Raw genomic sequence first — 19,860 nt, 5'->3', positions numbered from 1 at the left:
ACTTCAAGGGTCACACCATGGGTCAGGAGGTCATGCTCTTGTAGTCTAGACTAGATTAGCTGGGAGGAGAATCATGTGATTTCCCTTGCCCTGTGTATAAGGAAAAACTTCTGGAAAAAGCTGAGAACCTGAATACTATTCTATGTAAAACTCATGCTAGTTTGTCCTTTTTAGAGTAGTAAGGGATCCAAGAAATTAAAAGTAAGTGCTGCCAATCAGCTTTAATTACTAGTGATAGCCTTTTTCTCCTTCTGTTCTTGCTTTCACTTTGTTCAGTATTAAGTCTCTAAGTACACAGGTAAGAAAAAGGCAGTGACTAGCTCTTTATTTGGAATTTATCCATAATGATAACCTAATCTTATATTATCTAATATTCCAACTTTTCCATTCTGACTTCATTACCTGTTGTCATCATTTCATCTGCTTCTGTTGCTGCCGTCTTTTGCTCCATACGCTCATCTCAACTGTTTACTCTGCTTCCCTACATCAAATCTTAGTTTGCACCTCATCTGTACAAACAATTCCTCAATGGTACTAGAGAGAGCCTACAGATCACTTCTCCCTGTATTGCTAGTATAGTCAGTTTCAAAGAGATGATGCTTGTGGGCACAGTTTCCTCTTTACCTCATCACTGCCTCTATCCTGGGCTTGCTAGCATAAAATCTTTGAAAGGAAATGGTGAGGCCTACCTGACATGGGGTATTACCCACACTGGTTTGTCTGTGCCTTTTTCCATTCTCCTGTTCTTATTTTTTTTTCTTTCCTCCATTTGAACCCTAGCATGTCCTTCACCTGACTGCTTCCTTCTCTTGCTTTAGAGGACTTCCTTAAAAGGCACTTACATCAGATAAGCTCTTCATTCTAGCTCAACTCTGAAAGCACATAAAATTTGAACGGAAAAAAATCTTAAAGCAAGAAAAGCTAGCCTGTCTAGAAACTTCTGAGATGCATACTGACCCTTGAAAATTCCAGCTCTCCTTGTAGCTCTCCTTTGCTGCCTGTCCATGGCCTCCCTTCTGTTTCATCCACCACTTGGTTAGGATATAATGAGTCTCAAAAAACACCTAGAAGATTCTTAACTCTACTTGGCTAATATGTGGAGTAAGGGTTCTGAATCCTCTTTTTGCTTTGTATTTAAATTCATAAGTACACAATGGTTCTCTGTGGATTGTTCTTGGCTTTCCTTTTTTGATATGAAAGGATTTTTAAAGAAGGAAGCAAACAATCCTACCACTTTGCTTAGAAACAAATGAATTGGACTGGCTTTTCCCTCATGGCAAGCTGAGAGTATTAATAAACTGTTTTTTTTTTTTCTTCCCCCCCAGGGTTTTATCTGTGGTTTTTCAATAGCTACAGGAGCAGCTGCAAGACTGCTTTTAGGATATGACAGTTATGGAAATATCTGTGGACAAAAAAATGTCAAGGTGGAGGGAATAGTCAACAGTGGTCTGGACCTCACACAGAAGAAGTGAGTATGTGGTTCTATTGCATCGTTCTGTAGGCTAGGACAGGCAAAATCTCTCTTCCTTTGGGAGCAGATTTCAATAAGATGAAAACAGGAGTATGCTGATTTCTAATTTTTTTTTTCTATTGGTCCTTGTCCACTCTTCTCACCTACTGAACAAGAATCTTTTGTAACAACCAACAACTGTATTTGCAGAATGTCCATTGACAGATGTGTAATAGAAGTACAACTAGGATAATGAGGAATTTCCCTTTCTTAGCATCCCCTTACATAGTTTGTAGGAAACTATACTAGACCACTAGAGAATCTTGTTTGCTAGGATTTTAGGTATGATGAAAATTCTAAAATTTGGGAGCAGGCCTCTGATAACTATCTAGAAGTGGTTTGGCTTCTTAAGTTCTATACTTGATATCTGCGATTGAGATCAGTGAGAGCTGGGATTTATCCAGCATCCTAAAATGAAACTTTAAAACTTACTTTTACGCATCTAAGTAGATATATACAAGTGGTTTCCAGAAGAAAAGCACACAGCTCTCATTTGATTCTATTAAGATGCATTGTGTTTAAAAAAATCTTAGAGGAAATAAATAGCTGTGCTGGTTTAGACCTACTTATTGTGAGGGAAAAAATGACACGTGATTAAAGTAGCTGATATAAGAAAAGCATTTAAGTGAATTTAATAGTTAGTATTTAGGGATGAGTAACCACAGTTCTGGATTGAAGGGTTTGAAACCTAGTGAAAGTTTGTAAAGTTCTGCTTGTCAGTTAATGCTCAGAATGCATCTGTATAATTTGGATGATTTTGGAAAGTAAAATATTTGGTCTGTAACATTAAAACAGTATAGTGGTATTCATTTACAAACAAGATGTTTCTTTCATCATTCTGATACTTTAGTTCTTTAACTTCTGAGGAAGAAATCCTTTTACTTCATGCTGTGCTTTCAGACTAACAGAAAATGCTTAATATGTGCAGATTATTTTGGAAGGATGTTTGTCTCGGGTCTGATTGTTTTGAGCTGCTATAATAGAATTTTCTTGAGTATCTGATTTAAGATTTAATGTGACTGGGTAACTGGTGTGTTATCAGAAAAATTTGAATTAAATAAAATAGTTTTGAAACTTTTACAGATTTCCTCTATCAAAAGACTCTTCTCAATCTAATCATAATATCTTCCATGAGGATCAAAAGGTTATGCACTTATGCAGGATAATATTCCTATTTTACTATATAAACATTTTAATTGTTTTTAAAATCAACTATATTCAGTACAGTATTATTGTTCTCCTTTTGTTGTGAGAGGAAATAAAAACAACTAAAATTATAGTTTAAAACTTCCTTACCTTTAGAAAGAAGTGGTGCATGATTTTGTGTGTGTGCATGAAGTCCAAAAAATAACTGAGAAGCTCAGTCACCTGAATCAAACACACCAAGTAATTGTATAATGTCTTTTAAACTCCAGAATGCCTGTGTGACAGGCATCATGAGGAAAAACATCAAGCACTGCCCTCCCCCTAGTGCTTTTCATTTTGTAAAGGCATGACTGAAAGACAGCAAATTAACTGTTTAAAAACATTCTCGATTTTATAGAACTTGTTGCCAGAAGATACTGTTAAGACAAAGTTTTATTAATGTTCAAAAAGATTATATTTTTCTAATGAAGACATCTAGATGCATGGTTTGAAAAAATAAGTGGATAGAAACACTCATAAGACATATAATCATCTCTGCTTTAGAGTGAGAGGAAAGGCAGATTATTCTATAACTGTCCACAGTGAAATTGTTTGCACAGTGTTCTGAAGCATCTGGTGTGGTCCAGGATGCCCAACTTTGGTAGAGGCCAATTTTTATGTAAGCAAGTGATCCTTCTCCCTCTCACAAACCCTTTGTTTTCAGAACCGTTGAAATCGTTTCAGAAAAAGCTCTGTCTGCTTAGCTTCTCTGTCTAGCAGATGGAGTCCTTGCAGTGTCTGAGGTGCAGTGCATGGGACTGGTTCATGCTGTTTTATAGGAGTGCTTTTACAGACAGACAATAGGAAATGAGCTTTTTCTTTCTTTCTTTCATTATTTCAGTTCTTGTAGAGAAAGGGAGGACTTTCAGCTCTACAACTGTGGTTCTGGAAATCTGAAGTTATTTTCATTTAGTTCTGCTGGCAGGGTAAGTCTGTCTTCAGTTCCCAGTCTGAAGCAGAAAAGCAAATTCATCTGTAAAAATAGCATTTTCTTCCTTCTAAATGATGGCAACCCATAGGGAATGTCAATTTCACTTCCTCACAGCATGGTCTTTGTGGATGTGGAACTGCTGAGTGGTTAGAGGGAGGAGCAGAAGTCCTCACAGTGGTATGATTTGATCAGTGTATATCAGCTGTGCTGAAACTAATGAGACTAAAGGGGGGGGGGGGGGGAATCCCCAGCCTGAACTCTTCAACAACAACAAAAAAATAGTTGATTGTCTTTTCATTTTATGAAGAAAACACAGTACAACTTTCAACTTTAATAGGCTGTGCTCTGGAGTCAGACACCCAGGAGTGTAGCGTAGTCCTGGCAGTGGATTCCAGTTATAAACCTCTCTGCTTTGAAAAAGCTGTTTGTTTCTAAAGCTTAGACAACGTGAGGGGGTTAAAAATGACCTTTGATATGCTGGAGTAGTTTGCAAATAAACTAATGACTATAGCAGCAAAATACAAGTTCTTGAATTGCTAGTTCTCTCTGGTTTTTGATCAGCAAGATTTTGCTGCTTGGACAGAATTAAGACTCTGTTTTGTTCCTTCAAGTAAAAGACATTCATATACTACTATAGAGAAGAGTTAGTGGCATTCAGTCCTAATAATTGCTTCTGATCTCAGAGGAAAAGGTTGGATTTCAGATAGCAAGGAACATTGGGAGCAGGGTTATGGCCCACAGTTAAGTGAGGAAATGGTGGACAGGGATGGAAAGCAAAGGGTGCAGGGTGACAGTAACAAAAAGAGGCTTCAGGAATGATAAAAGAGGGTGAAAGAAGGCCTGCCTGAAGAATATGTATTAGGGGGAGGCCAAATCTGGTAGCCCAATAGAGGCGAGGCTGCTGCAGCTGCATGCCCCCAGATCCAACCAGTAGTGAAGCTGAGCGTGTATTCCCAATAGGCACACACACAAACACATGTATGCAACACATATACACATATATACATGGCTGGCCACACAGATCAACACAGACACTCACAGCACTCATACAAACACAGACAGCACCAACGGCCTCATCTTGTTCCCCTTTCTGGCTGATCAGGGTGAAGGTCTTAGTGAGAAACATATATAGATACATATGTACAATGTGGATCCCTCCAGTAGCTGGCCTTAGACATTCAGTCTCTCCAGTAGCTGTCCCTGGATCCCTGGTCTCCCCAGTTGCTGGCACCTGGATGTATGAGGCCCACAGCCCCATTCCAATCGCTGGTACAGACCCCTCACATAGAGACACACACACACACACACACACGCTATGGATCCCCTAGTAGCTGGCCTTGGACACACAGTCCATCTAGTAGCTGGCCCCTGAATCCCAGGTCTCCTCACCTGCTGGCACCTGGACATATGAGCCCTTGACATAATACAAAGCAAAAGATAAACAAGAGTTCTCTTTGTATGAGGTGGCCCAGCCATCCTGTTAGGGAGCCAAACCAATTAGCCAGCCAGGCATCTCCGTCGTTCTGCAGGATATGTTGAATAATGTCTTGTAGGCGGCTGATATCATTCTCAATAGATGCCGATTCATCAGTGATGTTAAAACAGCACATCCCGGCCAAGTCATGATGTCCATGGTTATATCGCAGTAGGAGACAGTCGATCCCTAGATGGTTTTGCAGTGTTCCTTGCTGTACTGCTCCCGACTCTTTATTTAAAGAGGCAATGGCTCTAGATATCCAAGTTAAGCCTTGAGCTAAAGCACAGGCAACATGCTCTAACTGTTTACAATTATGCACCACCACCCCCGGGATCCCAGCTAGGCTCAACCATAGGCCTAAGGCTTCTGCATGAGAAAATAAACTTATATGGGGGTTACAAGTGGCCCTGACTGTATCATCCATCACCCATGCCTGAATGGGGAGGGGGGGGGTGTACAGTCACCAGGTCACGTCCTGTAACTCGTTCGGTATCCTGCAAAGCCCACACCACGGCCAAAAGCTGTTTCTCCAGAGGTGTATAATTTGCTGTGGCCCCTTGCAGGGAACGGGACCAGAAACCTATAGGTTCCCGCCTTGCGTGGGCACATTGCTGCCACAACCCCCAAGACATCGTGTCCCCCATAACCGTTACCTCCAGCTCGAAAGGTTGTCCCTCATATGGAGTGAATAGCTTGGAATGTCAGACCACCGCCTCCTTGCACAGGTCAAAGGCTTGCTGCTGCTCTTTAGTCCACTGCCACTGGCTACTTTTTTTGGTCAAACGCTGTAGTGGCCGCATTAAATATGCTAAGTGGGGTATAAAGGTCCGCCAGATCCCCCAAAGGCCCCCAAAAGCTTGTAGTTGTTTTACAGCAGTGGGAACAGGGTATTGTTGAATAGTATTGCACACTTTCTCAGGGATAGCTTTCGTCTGCCCCCTCCAGACTATCCCTAAGAATTGCACACTGATGTCCGGCCCCTGTACCTTCTCGGGGTTTACAGCCCACCCCCACTCCTGTAGGGTCTGTACTAGCAATGATAGCTGTTCACATACTCATTCTTTAGAAGGTCCCATTATCAAAATATCATCAATATAATGATGGATGGTATACTCTGTAAGGGGGGGAAGGGAGATAGCTGAGATCATCTGGTGGCAAATGGTGGGGCTATGTTTATAGCCCTGAGGAAGGACTTGAAACGTATATTGCTTATTATCCCATGTAAACGCGAATTGATCTTGCCATTGCGGGGATATAGCGATGGAGAAGAATGCATTCGCCAAAACAATGACAGCTTTCCATTCCTGCAGAGGTTTCCCCACTCCTTCTAGCAGAGTTACCATGTCAGGTACTACGGCCACTAATGGTGGGGCTCCCTATAATCCAGTCATACACCATGAACCATCAGGCTTCCGAACAGGCCAAATAGGACTATTGAAAGCCGACAGGGCAGGGCATATTATTTGAGTGTGCAATAAGGCATCTATAGTTTCCTGAATCTCCTTTTCCCCACCAGGAATTCTATATTGCTTCACTTGCACCACAGTTGGGAGAACCAGTAAATCCACTGGGTCCCATTTTGGATACCCTCTAATCAAAGTAATGGATCTCACCTGCAGTAACGCAGGACTTTTTCCAAAGGAAAACAATCTTTGCATGGTCTGAATATCTCTGCCCAGTAACACGTCGATCCCCAAGAGGTACTCACGAATCGGTGCTAATAAAACCGAGGTAGATTTTTTTTTTTTTTTTTTTTGCCAGTTGTTAACGTAACTACTGCCTGTACCACTGGGGTGGCCGATCCTTCCAACCCACATATATGGACAGTGGCCTTCCTTGGAGCTACCGCGCTATGTAGTATGGTAACTTCTGCCCCAGTATCTACTAAAGCAAGCACAGCAATTTCTCCTCCAGAGCGCCAGCAAATTCGCAGGGGTACATAAGGGTGTCGGTGTGCCCCCCCCCCCCGATGGTAAGCCACAACGGACACTCGTATTGCAGGGGACCCGCCTCCCCCTCATTGTCTTTTGGCTGGCAATTTCCACACTGTGGCTGGAGCAGGTGGGGTGGTAGGCTGTGTCCGATATTGCTGATTAGCAGGTAACCCCTGCCACCGCTTAAATAAGTCAGCAGTAGAAAGACCATTTATCTCATCATGTAATACCCCTGCCTGCAGCAAATCAGTCCACATCTGTCGCCTCGTTAGCTTCCCACGCAATTTAGTAGTCCCTGCCAATCTTCTCGCCTTGGAATTCCGAACTGCTCTCCCTTGCTTAGTATCTGGTTCACCAACAAGTGCCAAATCCCTTATATTGTTTACCAAAGCCCCCACTGTCCCAGTTGCAGGCATTACTGTGCCAAGTAGTAACGGCTTTAAGGCACTGGAAGCCCCCCTTAATAATTGGGTTTTCATCTGCTGCATTATTTCCACACCATCTGGTCCATCTCCATCTGCTGATCCAATTGCTACCCCTAGCTGCTGCAACACATTGATCCCTTCCTCAAAAGTACACCACGCTCCCACTGTAGCAGCTAACTCACCGGTGGACGGGTAAGCACCTACCACAGCGGCGCACAACCATTGATATAATGTTGGAGCTACAATAACATTTCCTGCCCCATCCCGTGCAGAAGTTAATTGGGTAAGATAATACTGTATTTGAGCATCGGTTGATAAGGGGCTCATTCAGCTCCTGTCTTACGAGAGTAAGCGATCCGGCACCTGCACCCCATGCTCTCACTAACCAGGCTAACAAAGACTCCCCGGGCTGCTGCTGGAAAGTAGTTAAAAATTCACGCAATTCCTTCAGAGTATACATCCTGGATTGCTCCACTGTATTCCCATCTACTTGCCTCTCCCCCTTCAATTGCACAAGAGGTCGGACCTGGGGAGTAGCCGGTTCTCCTTCTAATCCAAATTCAACCTCCGAGTCAGATGAAGTACTCCAAATATTGCCATCCCACTCCTCTGGGTCCCAGGAGGGTCTAGGTATTACTGCTCTCCCCTGGACAACTGTAGCTGGGGCTTTACCATAGCGCACACGGTGTTTATTAGTCACTCGTAAAGCTAATCGCTCTACCCTATGGGTTAATTCCTGACTCTTTTCAGTTTGGGTCGTAATCAACTGTGCTACCGCCTTTGCATATCACGCAAATCTCCACTCTCCTTCTCCAGATCCTTTACTCGTTGCTGCAAAGACGATACCTTGTTATGTAAGGCTCGAATGCCTGTCAGCAGTGCCCACCCTAATCGTCCAGCCAGCTTCCGAGCTGCTTCCAAAGCGGCACGGAAGGGCATAACCTGTAAAGCGGATTCAACCACCTTTAGGGTAACATTTCCCCCTGTGCCAACTCTGGCCAGTCCTCGGGGACTGCCAGCGTGGCAAGCAATGCAGCTACTGGCCCCCATGGCTCAGTCTGGGGCCATCCTGGCAGCCGCAGGCGAGCAGTCCCTTCTTGGCTCTCGCCTTCCCCCTTCGCTCTCCTCGGCCATGGCATTGTCGTTTGTGTATCCTGCCGACTACGCCAAGTGTAAGGGTGAGGCGGGGGCACCGCCTGGACTCCCGGCAGGGACGGATACACAAACACAAGGCAGACGATGGTCGATATGGAGCATTTATTACCTCTGCGTCTGAGCGGGGGTTCCCCAGCGTTTTCCTGATCGAGGCAATAATGGAGCAGGGGATCCCTGGCACCGCTGAGCATCGGTCCAGGGTGAGGAACATGGTGGGGGGGCACTAGATGAAGTTTTTATGTACCATACACATGCGCAGTAAGCATGTTGAGCTCACTGTTATTCTCGATTCAAGGCCCAGGTGCAGTGCCACCCTGGCACAGGCTCAACCACGTGACTGTGGGTCAACATGCCCTGTTGATGCTCCTTTTCCCATGGAACGGTCTGGCTGGCTTCCATCGCCTATCTCCTCGACATTCTTCCACGCTTTCCCAAACAGCCTTTTTAAAATGCAATGCTATGGATATTGCTTTCCAGAACAAGCAACTGCGGCATCCCCTCTCCACAGCGTGCAGATACCACTGCGTCTTTTTCCTACATCACCATAACAAGGGACTACCTTTTGAACAGCTTTTAAAACTGCATTCTAACGATGTAGTACAAAACAACCAGATGGCAATGCATTCTGTAAAATATTTCAGCTCACGTATCTGGTGGGATGTTAATGGACTGGTCCCCTTCAAGGTATTCAGGGCCATTTCAGAAATAGCCTTTATCACTCATCAGAAGCAGTGCAGAGTATTGCTGTCCTCTGCTGAGGAGGACCGGATCAACAGCTCCAGGAGGGACAGGTTAGTCTTCAGATAGTGAGACATCATGCTCTGGAGTCTTCCTCAATAGCAATGCAGGGTGTCAGCCCAGCTCCTCTCTATTTATTGCTAATCACTGGTCTTTTTTTTTTTTTTTTTTCCCCAGTATGTAAATGGCCAGCCACTCTGGTAGGAAAAGGCCAGTTCTTAGCCTAAAAGCCTCAGGCATAGAAGCATTTAAATCGACCACCAGATATCCATATGATGCCTTAGTAGCATCCACAAACACTTCTAAAAAGAAATGGGACCTGTCAGGATACATATGCCTGGCTAGCACCTCTTAAATAACACCATATATTCTGTGTTGAGGGCGATGGTATGGCTCTTTTTACCCTGGCAAAAATCATTCTGGACAATGTACAGGATGCCAAGATTCCTGTGATGCACAAACTTAGTAAAAGCGTTCTCAGTTTTGTCTCTCTCACAAGCAGAATTCATCAAACCATCGATCACAACCGTATTTACTTCACTAGGGAGAAATAAATGGTTATCACTGAGACTTTTAGGTAAGCCCTACATGAATTTGATAAAAGGATATTTACAGAGCAGTTCCTGATGCGGCTGTTGCCAACAACTGGAACACTTCACGACATTCTCATGCATAGCAGAAAGCAAGCGTCCAGCATTCTCCAAAAGACTTTTTGCAAATTAATTAATTGGGGTTGAGGCAATGCTCAGCACTGATGGCCCAGAGGAGGAGGATCAACATGTTGGAACCCTTCCACAGTGATCTGTTCTTTCACGACAAGCTTTTGTTGAACAGCGTGGATGTAAAAATTAAGCTGACACACAGCAAAGACAGCTTTTGTTTGATGAGCTCCCTGGCATCAGGGGCCTGCAAGCTGGTTATTACCTGTGCCTCGCTGTTGGTAAAGAAAGTGTTGGTGGTGCCTGGAGTGCATTTGGGGCACTCTGACGCTTTACTTACTGCTAATGCTGAATACCCAGTGCACCAGGTGGGCATGAAAGTGTTCAGCATACTGGCAGTCGTGTCAGTAACCAGGAAAAATTTCTTTCTGGGACAGCTGCCCAAGCTTGTTGTTATTGGGTTCATAGATAACAATGCTTTTAGCAACAATTATGCTAGGAACCCTTTCAAATTTAGACTTCATGATATAAACTTTGTGGCCCTCTATGTAGATGGTGAACAAACAGCAGTGAAACTGCTGCAGCCTGATTTTGAGAGCAGCTGCAGTGTGACAAAATACACGCAGCTCGTTCAGACGATCAGCAACCATATGAACGATCATTCCCTGCTGGTTGACAGGGAATAGTTTGCCCGTGGCTATACCCTGTTTGCCTTTGACCTGTCCCCAGAGCAAGAATGTGCTGATCATTATTCCCTGATTAAAACAGGAAACCTGAGAGCAGAAGTACGCTTTGCAGGGGCCTTGACCACCACTGTTAATGATAATTAATATAATTATCACCTCATGTATATAATTACACCTCGTGTAAAGTGTATTTGACTATGTGAAGGAAATAAACCGGAGGAGAGACATGCTCTTCGACTACATGTGAGGATGGACACTGAACAGCTCTCCTGTTGTTTTTTTTTCAGCTGGCCCATATGCCAGAGGAACATTTCTAGGTGTGTACCCAAGCGACTGGCTCCCTAAGGACCGTGTTGCTCCAAGACCAGCGAGTGTGGTTGTGAATATGCATCCACATAACCATCCTGGAGAGCACTGGCTATCAATTTTCCTGGCAGATCAGAACCATGCAGAGTTTTTTGACTCCTACAGCTATGTCCTAAACAGCGCCCTCTTTCCTGAAAGCATCATGTCCTTTTTAAAATTCAATGCTATGGATATCGCTTTCTAGGGCAAGCAACTGCAGCATTCCATCTCTATAGCCTGTGGATACGAATGAGTCCTCTTCCTACGTGACCATAACAAAGGACTACCTTTTGAACAGCTTTTAAAACTGTATTCTAATTTTTTAGTACAAAATGACCAGATGGTGATGCATTTTGTAAAAACTGCATATGGAGCTTTTCCCTGTGACCAGGGCTACTCAAAATAGCTTTCAAAAGACCCAGACCTGCATATCTTGTAATAACTTTCATAAATGTATTATGTAAATAATATTTGCAACCCAACTGAAGAGCTGTGTGTGTGTTCTTTAACTAATCACCCCCAGTTATTTTTAAATGGACACTACAGACAACAAAGTTGAAAGATTTTATGAGTGTTTATTTTCAAAAGTAAACTTTACAGGATGAGCCGCTGGGCTTTAGGTGTCTTTCTCTTCTTAGGTGGTGTGTGTGGTGCTTCTCAGTCCTCCTCTGTCACCTTTAGCTGTTCCAAGAGATCCCGGTTCTCTGTATTACCCATGACAGAAGTCAGGACATTCACCGCAACCATGGCTTTCATAAAAACATTCCAGCCTTTAGGTGTTCTCAGGTTAGAAGGGGCACAAGTCTGAGGGATGCCTTGCACTGAACTGAGGAGGCTGGACCTCTTGATGACATCTCCTTTGTATACAAAACTCCCCTGGTTGTCCCAAGAAGAAATGTTTGCATTGCTCTAGTTTACTGAGGATTACTCGTGCATTATCCAACACTTCCTGAACAACAGGATCAGGGTCCTCCTCAGGAGTCTCAAGGGGCTTTTCTGCTTCTGTCTCATTTTCTTCCGTAAAAACAAGAGTTATTTCCCCCTTTCCTGGTCACTCTGCTTCTTGTTTGCTAAGTACTTTTGAAGAGCGGCTGTATACATCTTAGCTTTATCTTAGGCCATCAAGCCTGGTTTCTGTAGAAGGTCCCTCATTTCAGCTTCCAAAGAGTGGGCTGTGTCAGCCCTAATGTCTTCCCTGGATAGTGGTGGCACCCTTAGCTGCTCCAGCTGATTTGCAGGCACCAGATATATTTTTTTTGCATATTCCATCGCTGCTTTACCAGAAGCCCTGTGATGAGGGGAAGAGCAAAACTTAGAAGAGGCCCAATTAACCCTCTGGCTTGTTTCAGCAGCAACTTCTTTCTTTTGCCCCTTTTTCAACATGCATATCTTGGGGAATGTTACTGGAATGTTCCCCTTCAAGGTATTCAGGGCAATTTCAGAAATAGCCTTTATCAGGTCATCAGAAGCAGTGCAGAGTATTGCTTTCCTCTGCCGGGGGGAGAACCGAATTGACAGCTCCAGGAGGGACAGGTTAGTCTTCAGACAGCAGGACATCATCCTCTTGACATTGCCCTGATAGCAATGTAGAGTTTTGGTCCAGCTCCTCAATTTATTGGCAAGAGGCGGTCTTCTTTTGCCAATATTAAATGACTTGCCGCTCTGGGGGAAAAAGGTCAGTTCTTAGCCTAAAAGCCTCTGGTGTAGAAGCATCTATATCAACAACTGGACACCCATAAAGATGCCTTTGTAGCATCTTTAAATGTTTCTAAAAAGAGCCAGGCCTTTCCAGGATACATCTGCCTGGCTGGTGATGCAACCTGGAGCTTATCTTGGCAGTTCTTACATAACACCATATATTCTGTGTTGAGGGTGATCATCCTGGCAAAAAAAATTCTGTAAAATATACAGGATGCTAAGATTCCTGTGATGCACAGACTTTGTGAAAGCTCTCTCAATTTTGCTGCTCTCAAAAGCAGAGTTCATCAAATCACAGCCATGTTTACTTTATTAGAGGTAAATAAACGGTTATCACTAAGACTTTCAGGTAAGACCTCCAGAAATTTGCTAAAATAATGACTTCATGACTTAATGCAATAATTTTTCCCACAGTTTCTAGGCCCTGCCACAATAGCAGAAAATGGGTGCTTCCAGTGCATGCCCATAATCAAAAGCCATAGGGGAAGCTATTAAAACTTTTAGTCAGTACCTTTTTTTCATAGACTACCTTCTGCATCTTCTGGAAGGGCCTCGTTTCTATTGCTCACTTCTGCTTGTTCCTGATGATAGAGCACTGCTCTATCACAATCTTTTTATGGTCATCACTGTTTGGATGCCGTTATCCTCCAGTGCCTCAAAACTGATCTTTTCCTTTTGTTGCATTTAGAGTGATGCCTTTAACCTTTAAACAATGCTTTTCCCCAGACCATGGGTAGCTGTAGGGGGCCTGATGACACAAACTCTGTAATATACTCATCTGGCAGCAACTTGCTCATGAGCTAAATAGTCACAGAGCAGGGGTTCTAGTCATCCAGACAGCTCACAAATATTGCAGAGTCTGTGTCGCGATAAAGTCAAAGGTCTTGCAGGACATCTAAAAGATTGTAAAGATCTAGGTGTACATATGCTGTGCTACAAAAATGTTACTGTTGCACTCCACGGTCACATGTCCTTTGGTGTGCTTCCACGAAATAGTGGCTGCATACTCATCAATAAAAATCACAGGGGGACACATCATAAGCTGGAGAAAAGAGGTAACCATACAAATCATCTGCTTCTCTTAGGATGGTGGTATTGGGGAGGTTGGATCTGTAGCCCTTCTCCAGAGCCTTGTTCAGTTCTGGAGAACACCAGGTGCCCACAAGGGCTCTTTCTTCATCACGGTGGATGCAGAGGGCCTGGCAGCTTTCAGCACCAATGTGGCACAAGGGAAACAATAGCTTGCCATTTGCCCTCATGAGAAGCACAGGGAAAAAAGAGACCACAAGGTGGGTACACCTTTACTTTGACCATCCCAAAGTAGGCTGTCAGGGCATCGAAATTCTCAGAAATAACTTTGGGGTGCCCAAGAGGGTATTGTTTTATTTTGATGATGAAGGGACAGAGGCTAGTGAAATCATAGTAATGTATCTTTTCATCAGGGGCTGCTTTGTAATACAGACAAATGGCATTTGTCCTGCCATCAAAGTGGTCAGTTTGGTCCTGGCTAAGAATGCTGCAAGGTCCCCATCTGATTTTGTCATAGCAGCCCACTTGTGATCCCATATGGGTCTGATGTTAAAACCCCCTCTCTTTAGGTTGTCCATCTTTTGTTGTGTTGTGTAGTACAAATAGCCAAAGGCGGCCCCTGCCAGAGGGTTCCAGTCATTTTCATGGTAGCATTCAATACAGCCATGGAAAAAGCACCCATTGAATTTGAAAGCTGCCGGCATCCCATCAATGACTGCATAGTCATCCAAGAAGGAGGCTCCCACTTGCTATTCACCACCTTGTAATGTGAGATGAATTTGAATATTTTCCATTTTGGCCACGTCCATAAGCCATTGAATAGAGGGAGTCAAATAGCTCTTTTTCCCCCGATGATAGCCATCCGAAGGGAGGAGTGCTACTGTATTAGGTTTAAGGAACATAAACCAGTATGTGGACGTGCAAGTAGAGGCCAGCGCAGTATACTGAAAGCGATCAACCTTCACCCTTTCATCAGCCTCTTTCTCACAGAATGTGCGACGGGTCATCACCATAATCTCATTCCTGTATGAGCTGCAGGCCTCCCTCACAATTTTCGCATCTTGCTGGCAATAGTCACTCGGTTCTTTCCACAAGTCAAAAATCTCCTGATCAGCTGTGTGCCATGCCAAGAATTGCTTGTTCTCCTCAAGCATCATGCTGTCCACCCCATAATATTCCTGCTGTGGAAGAGGGCCTACATAACTTTGATTTTCAGCAGTGTTGACAAAATAAGGGGAAATAGCCTTTGCAGCCCTCGATACCCAACGCTTGGGGAAGGCTGCTTGGTTTCATGGGTAAAAATTTTAAGGAGTCTATGAAACGACTACTTAGGCTGGGGACTTCTATGCACAAGTTGATCACCTTGGGTGATTAATTGCATGCCCATTTTTTTCCTTCAGAAGGTGACTAACAACGAAGTAGCCTTTGGTCTTATGCTTTAGGAAAGTGTAAACCTAAAACTTTGTGTCCATAAACAACTGAATAAATTCCAGGAGGCCTATGACCCTTTAAACGCTCATTCTGCTTCAATTTTCCATTCCGACCCTTCTTCTTCATCCCAAGGGGCATCCGGCGCTAACTCCATGGCAAAAATGTAATTTGGGACGTGTCCTGGTTTCCTGCATACAGTCCATGTCATAGATAATATAGCCCTGCCCTGCATCTGGATTTTTGATCACGGGCATGAAGCGCCGGTGCTGGTTTATGTTACAGATCTGCTCATAGCACGTTCCGCACTTCCAGCCTTTGCATTTGTGATGCTTTTCCACATAGGCCTTGCACTTCTCACAGAAAATCATAGCCAAACAATCACATTATTTTTTAATAGGAAGGGCCTTGTGCCTCTGTAAACATTCCCCAGACCTGCACAGCAGTCTGCAGCTAGGGCACCTTATTTTGTCACAAGTCAAGCAGAGCTGGCAGTAATATTTACAGCTATGGCCATGGTTATACAATATCTGACAAAGCTCACTGTGTTCACTGTGTAAAAGGAGGAAAGAGTCTTGTGATATCTAAGGTTGTTATTTAGCTTAAGAATCCCCCAACCCCTTTTCCCCTCAGGCAGGAGGATGACACATATATTAACGTGTAGCAGATCCTCAAAGAAGGGGCTTTCACTCGGCGTGACCTTCCTGTGCGAGCCGCAGAGCGAGAACCATCCAAAGCCAGCCAAAGCGAGAACCATCCAGAGAGAGCCGCAGAGCCAGAACACATCCAGAGTGAGCTGGAGTGAGCCGCAGAGTGAGACCCATCCAAAGCCAGCCAGAGCGAGCCACAGACCACCGCAGTTTGTCATGTTCTGTATCCCCCACTCCCAACGGCTTTTACAATAATGATAGCCAGGCGGAAAGTCTGATCAAAACACAGCCCTCTTACTTTGTCGGAGAGTACTGACCCAGTCCAACAATTTCTCTGTGTTCACATTGCTTAAATTAATAATGGGAGAATCTGGAGAGTCATGCATGCTGATAGCATGATCACCAGGCTCAAACAATTGGCCTAAGTGGTCAAAAATTTGCTCTACAACCTGAACAAATGCTTCATAAGCTTCATGTAGCAATACTTGATCTAAATTATCAAATTTGTATTCTTCTACGTATTGCCTAGCCCCGAACCTCTGGATCGGCCATTCCCACTGTTGCGCATGCTCCACGGAAGCCATGGGTCAGGCTGCCGCCCCCTGACCTCCCCTGCTACATTTGAGGGTGGGGGTAAAGCTGGGCTTTCAAATGCCCCCTGGGGGCTTGGGAGTGCTGCCAGTGGCCCCTCGTGGGAGACATCTGCACTGTGAACTTGTGGGGACACAACCTCTTGCTCTGCAGGGGGCTGCAGTAACAGGGAGGTCCCTTCCAGGGGATCATCTTCTGCCCTAGTAGGACACATGTTCACTCCCCCATCAGGTTCAGAAAAGCAGTTTGCATTTGAGGGCCCTTGTGGTCCCCGTAAACCCTTCCCAACAAGATTCTTTTAGTGACGCAAAATTCATTTAGCTTTCCTAATAAGCAGTCTTCATTGTAACAGTATTTTCTGTTTTGCTAGCCTGTGAGCCAAGGCCCCAGAATTATCAGCACCACCAGCCCCTTTATGCCCTTCTTCTTGCCTGCCACTCCTCTGTACCTGATAATAATCATGGTCTTTCAGCTCTGCAACACCCCCGTTGCTCTTTCTGCCTCCCTTGTTCTTTCTGCAGTAGCTGTGGTCTCTGAGAGCAGCGGTCTGCAGCCTGAGTCCCAAAAGCCTGGGTCTTGCTGCTTCCACAGTAATCGTGGTCAAACAGGACAGCCTTGATTGCATGTTCGGTCTTCTGCCTCTTATTTGCAGATTTGACCAAAGGATAAGGTAACACATATAGCACCAGCCTGCACCCCGTAATGATCTTACAGGTAGTTGTAAGCTCCTCCACAACCGTGGGCAAAGGGAGCTTTCCCCCCCCCGCCCTCCCTCTCTGTGGGAATCTTACCTTGAAATACAGTTTCTGATTCATGGGCCCATTGGCCAGTTGTTCTGGTTCCTGTGGTCTTTTTTGGGGATCCTTTTAGGGCTTTTCCTTATTGTCCCCACGCACATGTTCTTCTGAAGTTGGTGTTTTATTCTGCCAGCTAATCACAGGGCAGTATGAAAATACAAGGGTCATGACATTGTCAAAAATGGCAGCTCCCTGCCATAAAATGAATGCTGAAACAAAATGGTGGTCTCATGTATTTAGTGGGAGAGGATTTCCTGCTCTGACGCCCTTCCGGGGTAGGCAGGAAGGGATGGCTGGTGCTGCCAGCCAATCACAGGGCTGCCCGAGAACACGTGGGGTATGATGGTTTCAATAAATGGCAGTCAGCCAATCACAGAGCTGTATGAAAACATGTGGGTTATGGCATTCTACAAAATGGCGATCCCTGAGGTAAAAAGAGATGGAGTAAACAGACCACATGCCTGGAAGAGGGGAGGGACTTCCGGGGCAAGTGGGACATGTAATGGCCACTAGGGGCAGGGCTTCTGCTGGAAGCTGTGGGGCATGACAGCTGTCACTTCTTATCTTGGATAAACGTTGCCCTTACACTATTGAAGACCAAAATAAGAAGTCCCACAGTAAGAAGTTGGGAGGAATAAAGTTAACTGTGCACAGATTCATGGAATAGAATTTTTCTGTGCGAGCCTTGTCATTCTGTCATTGTGTTTAGCTATAATCTATAAATGTCATATGCAGAAGCCCACACACCTAACAAGCCAAAGCAACAGGACTGATCTGCAGAAGGCCATGACCCCCATGATCTCTAGCAGTTAATGGCAGAAGGGAGAAAAGGGTGGGATGGCAGTGGCCAGACAAAGAGGTATAAACTCTTTGCACAAACGTATACCTGAAGCGCTTCTGTTTGTATCCCAACTCACAAATGTTGTAAACTAAGCAGTGCTGAATGATGGCTAGCAGATCCATTGCTAATATTTATCTTTGCAAGGCAGACATGCATTAAAAGAGTAGTCACCAACCCATGGCTCTTGATCTGCACAGAGCTCACAAGCCATTCAAGTAGGACTTGCAGGCTGGGGTAATCCAAACAAACCCTTGGCTGTGAAAAAAATTGGAGGTACCTTGCCAAGTCACTCTGGAACCCAACTACATGTTCCTCCCATCGTGCCACAGAGCAATGGAAGCCTCCGGCTGCCACTATCATCTCTTGCCTGTGAACTGCTCTTGGGGCTTCCTTCCCTTCAGCTGCCCAGCTCACATAGCATGCATCTTTTGACTCATAGCAACTAAAAACAATTTGGGGGGGGCTTGTCAAACAAAGGACATTAACCACGCTGCATTAGGAATAACTACCAGCTCCATAGCTGGAATAATGGCCATGATCTTCATATGCACTTTTGTCCTACATAATTAGGCTAAAGACATTTTTACTATACCCATAAATTTTTAATCCTTTACATTCTGATAAACTTCTGACTTCAGTAATACTTTGTGGCAGAGAGTTCTACAACCTAATTATTACTTGAGTAATATATATCTTCCTTCATCAAAATTAAGCTGAGCTTTTGAACAAGACAGTCCTTGTATGACAACAAATAAAAGTGTGAATTTTGTAGGCTGAATGGGAGGAAAAGGCATTGTTTTCCAAACTTTCCATCCCATACTAGCTATTCTGACTTAGTAAAGACTATATAGAAGTGCAGCCAGTCTTGCTGTTGCTGTTTGAGTTTACAAGCCTGCAAGAGATTAAAGAAGAACTCAAATTATCTGCCTTGCTGAGATGATTAATTTACCAAAGACCCTATTATCATTCCCAAAGGATTATCATTCCTAAATGTTTCAAAAACATTATGGGTAGAATCCAAAGAGCCAATTGAAAAGTCATTGAATAATAATACATCCTTTGTTTTCTACAGCTGTGCATCTGCTACTTCTGGAGAAATCATTAGGCAAATACCAACACACTGTCTTACAGAGAATAGATTTGAGATCCCAACATTTTGCAAGCTTAAAGAAAAATAATTCTAGCTATGTGGAGCAACAGTTGCCAGTCTAGTAATGGGGGCAGAGAGTTTACTGTTCACATAGTGCTGCATTTTCCGCTTTCAGATGCTAAATCATATTCTGGAGACAACAGCATATATTTTTAACTTCTGTCCCATGGTTTCTTTTCCATGTAAACAGTTGTTCCAGTTGCTAGAAGAATGTTGTGGGGGCATGATTAGGGAAAAGTAGCTCAAAAGAGAATCTTTCCTTTTTATTGTAACCCAGATACAGAAAAATGGAAAACTCCAGCAAGGACAGCAACAACTGTTTCCTTTACAATCCTTCTTTCTGTTTGGGTTAGGATTTGATTACTGGAGAGCCGAATAGCCATTAAATCTTGCACTCCTGAAAATACAGCTACAATTAGCACAAATTGCATAAAGATGCTAGAGAAACGTCAGGACAAAGATGGGGAGAAAATTGTATTGAAGAACTTCTTTCCAATTGAAAATGAAATTATTAAAGGTCTTGTGTGCTCAGAAGACGCAACATACAGAATGACAAGATGTAATCACCTGGTTTCCATAGCAGTACAGTAAATAGAACATTCCATGCCAAACCAAGGTGAATTAACTAAAG

At 44.0% G+C, this 19,860-nt stretch overlaps 2 protein-coding genes across 3 annotated transcripts in view; one reads left to right on the top strand and one right to left on the bottom strand.

The window, feature by feature from the left end:
* Window positions 1–11,505, top strand: part of LOC135324461 (choline transporter-like protein 1) — a 47,516-nt gene extending 36,011 nt beyond the window's left edge. The window contains exons 3-5 of the mRNA XM_064500932.1: window positions 1,326–1,468; window positions 3,537–3,621; window positions 10,988–11,505. Coding sequence (XP_064357002.1) covers window positions 1,326–1,468; window positions 3,537–3,621; window positions 10,988–11,017 — 258 coding nt within the window. The 3' untranslated portion in view covers window positions 11,018–11,505. The remainder of the gene's footprint in view (window positions 1–1,325; window positions 1,469–3,536; window positions 3,622–10,987) is intronic.
* LOC135324460 (PALM2-AKAP2 fusion protein-like) overlaps window positions 1–19,860 on the bottom strand; it is a 126,264-nt gene that overhangs the window by 4,961 nt on the left and 101,443 nt on the right. The window contains exon 4 of one of the 2 annotated variants that reach the window (XM_064500930.1): window positions 11,493–12,333. The exons of the other annotated variant lie outside the window; for it this stretch is intronic. Within the exon in view, the coding sequence (XP_064357000.1) occupies window positions 12,322–12,333 (12 nt within the window). The 3' untranslated portion in view covers window positions 11,493–12,321. Of the gene's footprint in view, window positions 1–11,492; window positions 12,334–19,860 lie in introns of those variants that run through there. 2 annotated transcript variants of the gene reach the window in all.

Source organism: Dromaius novaehollandiae, chromosome W (genome assembly GCF_036370855.1).
Source record: "Dromaius novaehollandiae isolate bDroNov1 chromosome W, bDroNov1.hap1, whole genome shotgun sequence".
Lineage (NCBI taxonomy): Eukaryota > Metazoa > Chordata > Aves > Casuariiformes > Dromaiidae > Dromaius > Dromaius novaehollandiae.
Note: the sequence above shows the minus strand (reverse complement) of the source record. Positions and strands in the feature narration are given on the sequence as shown.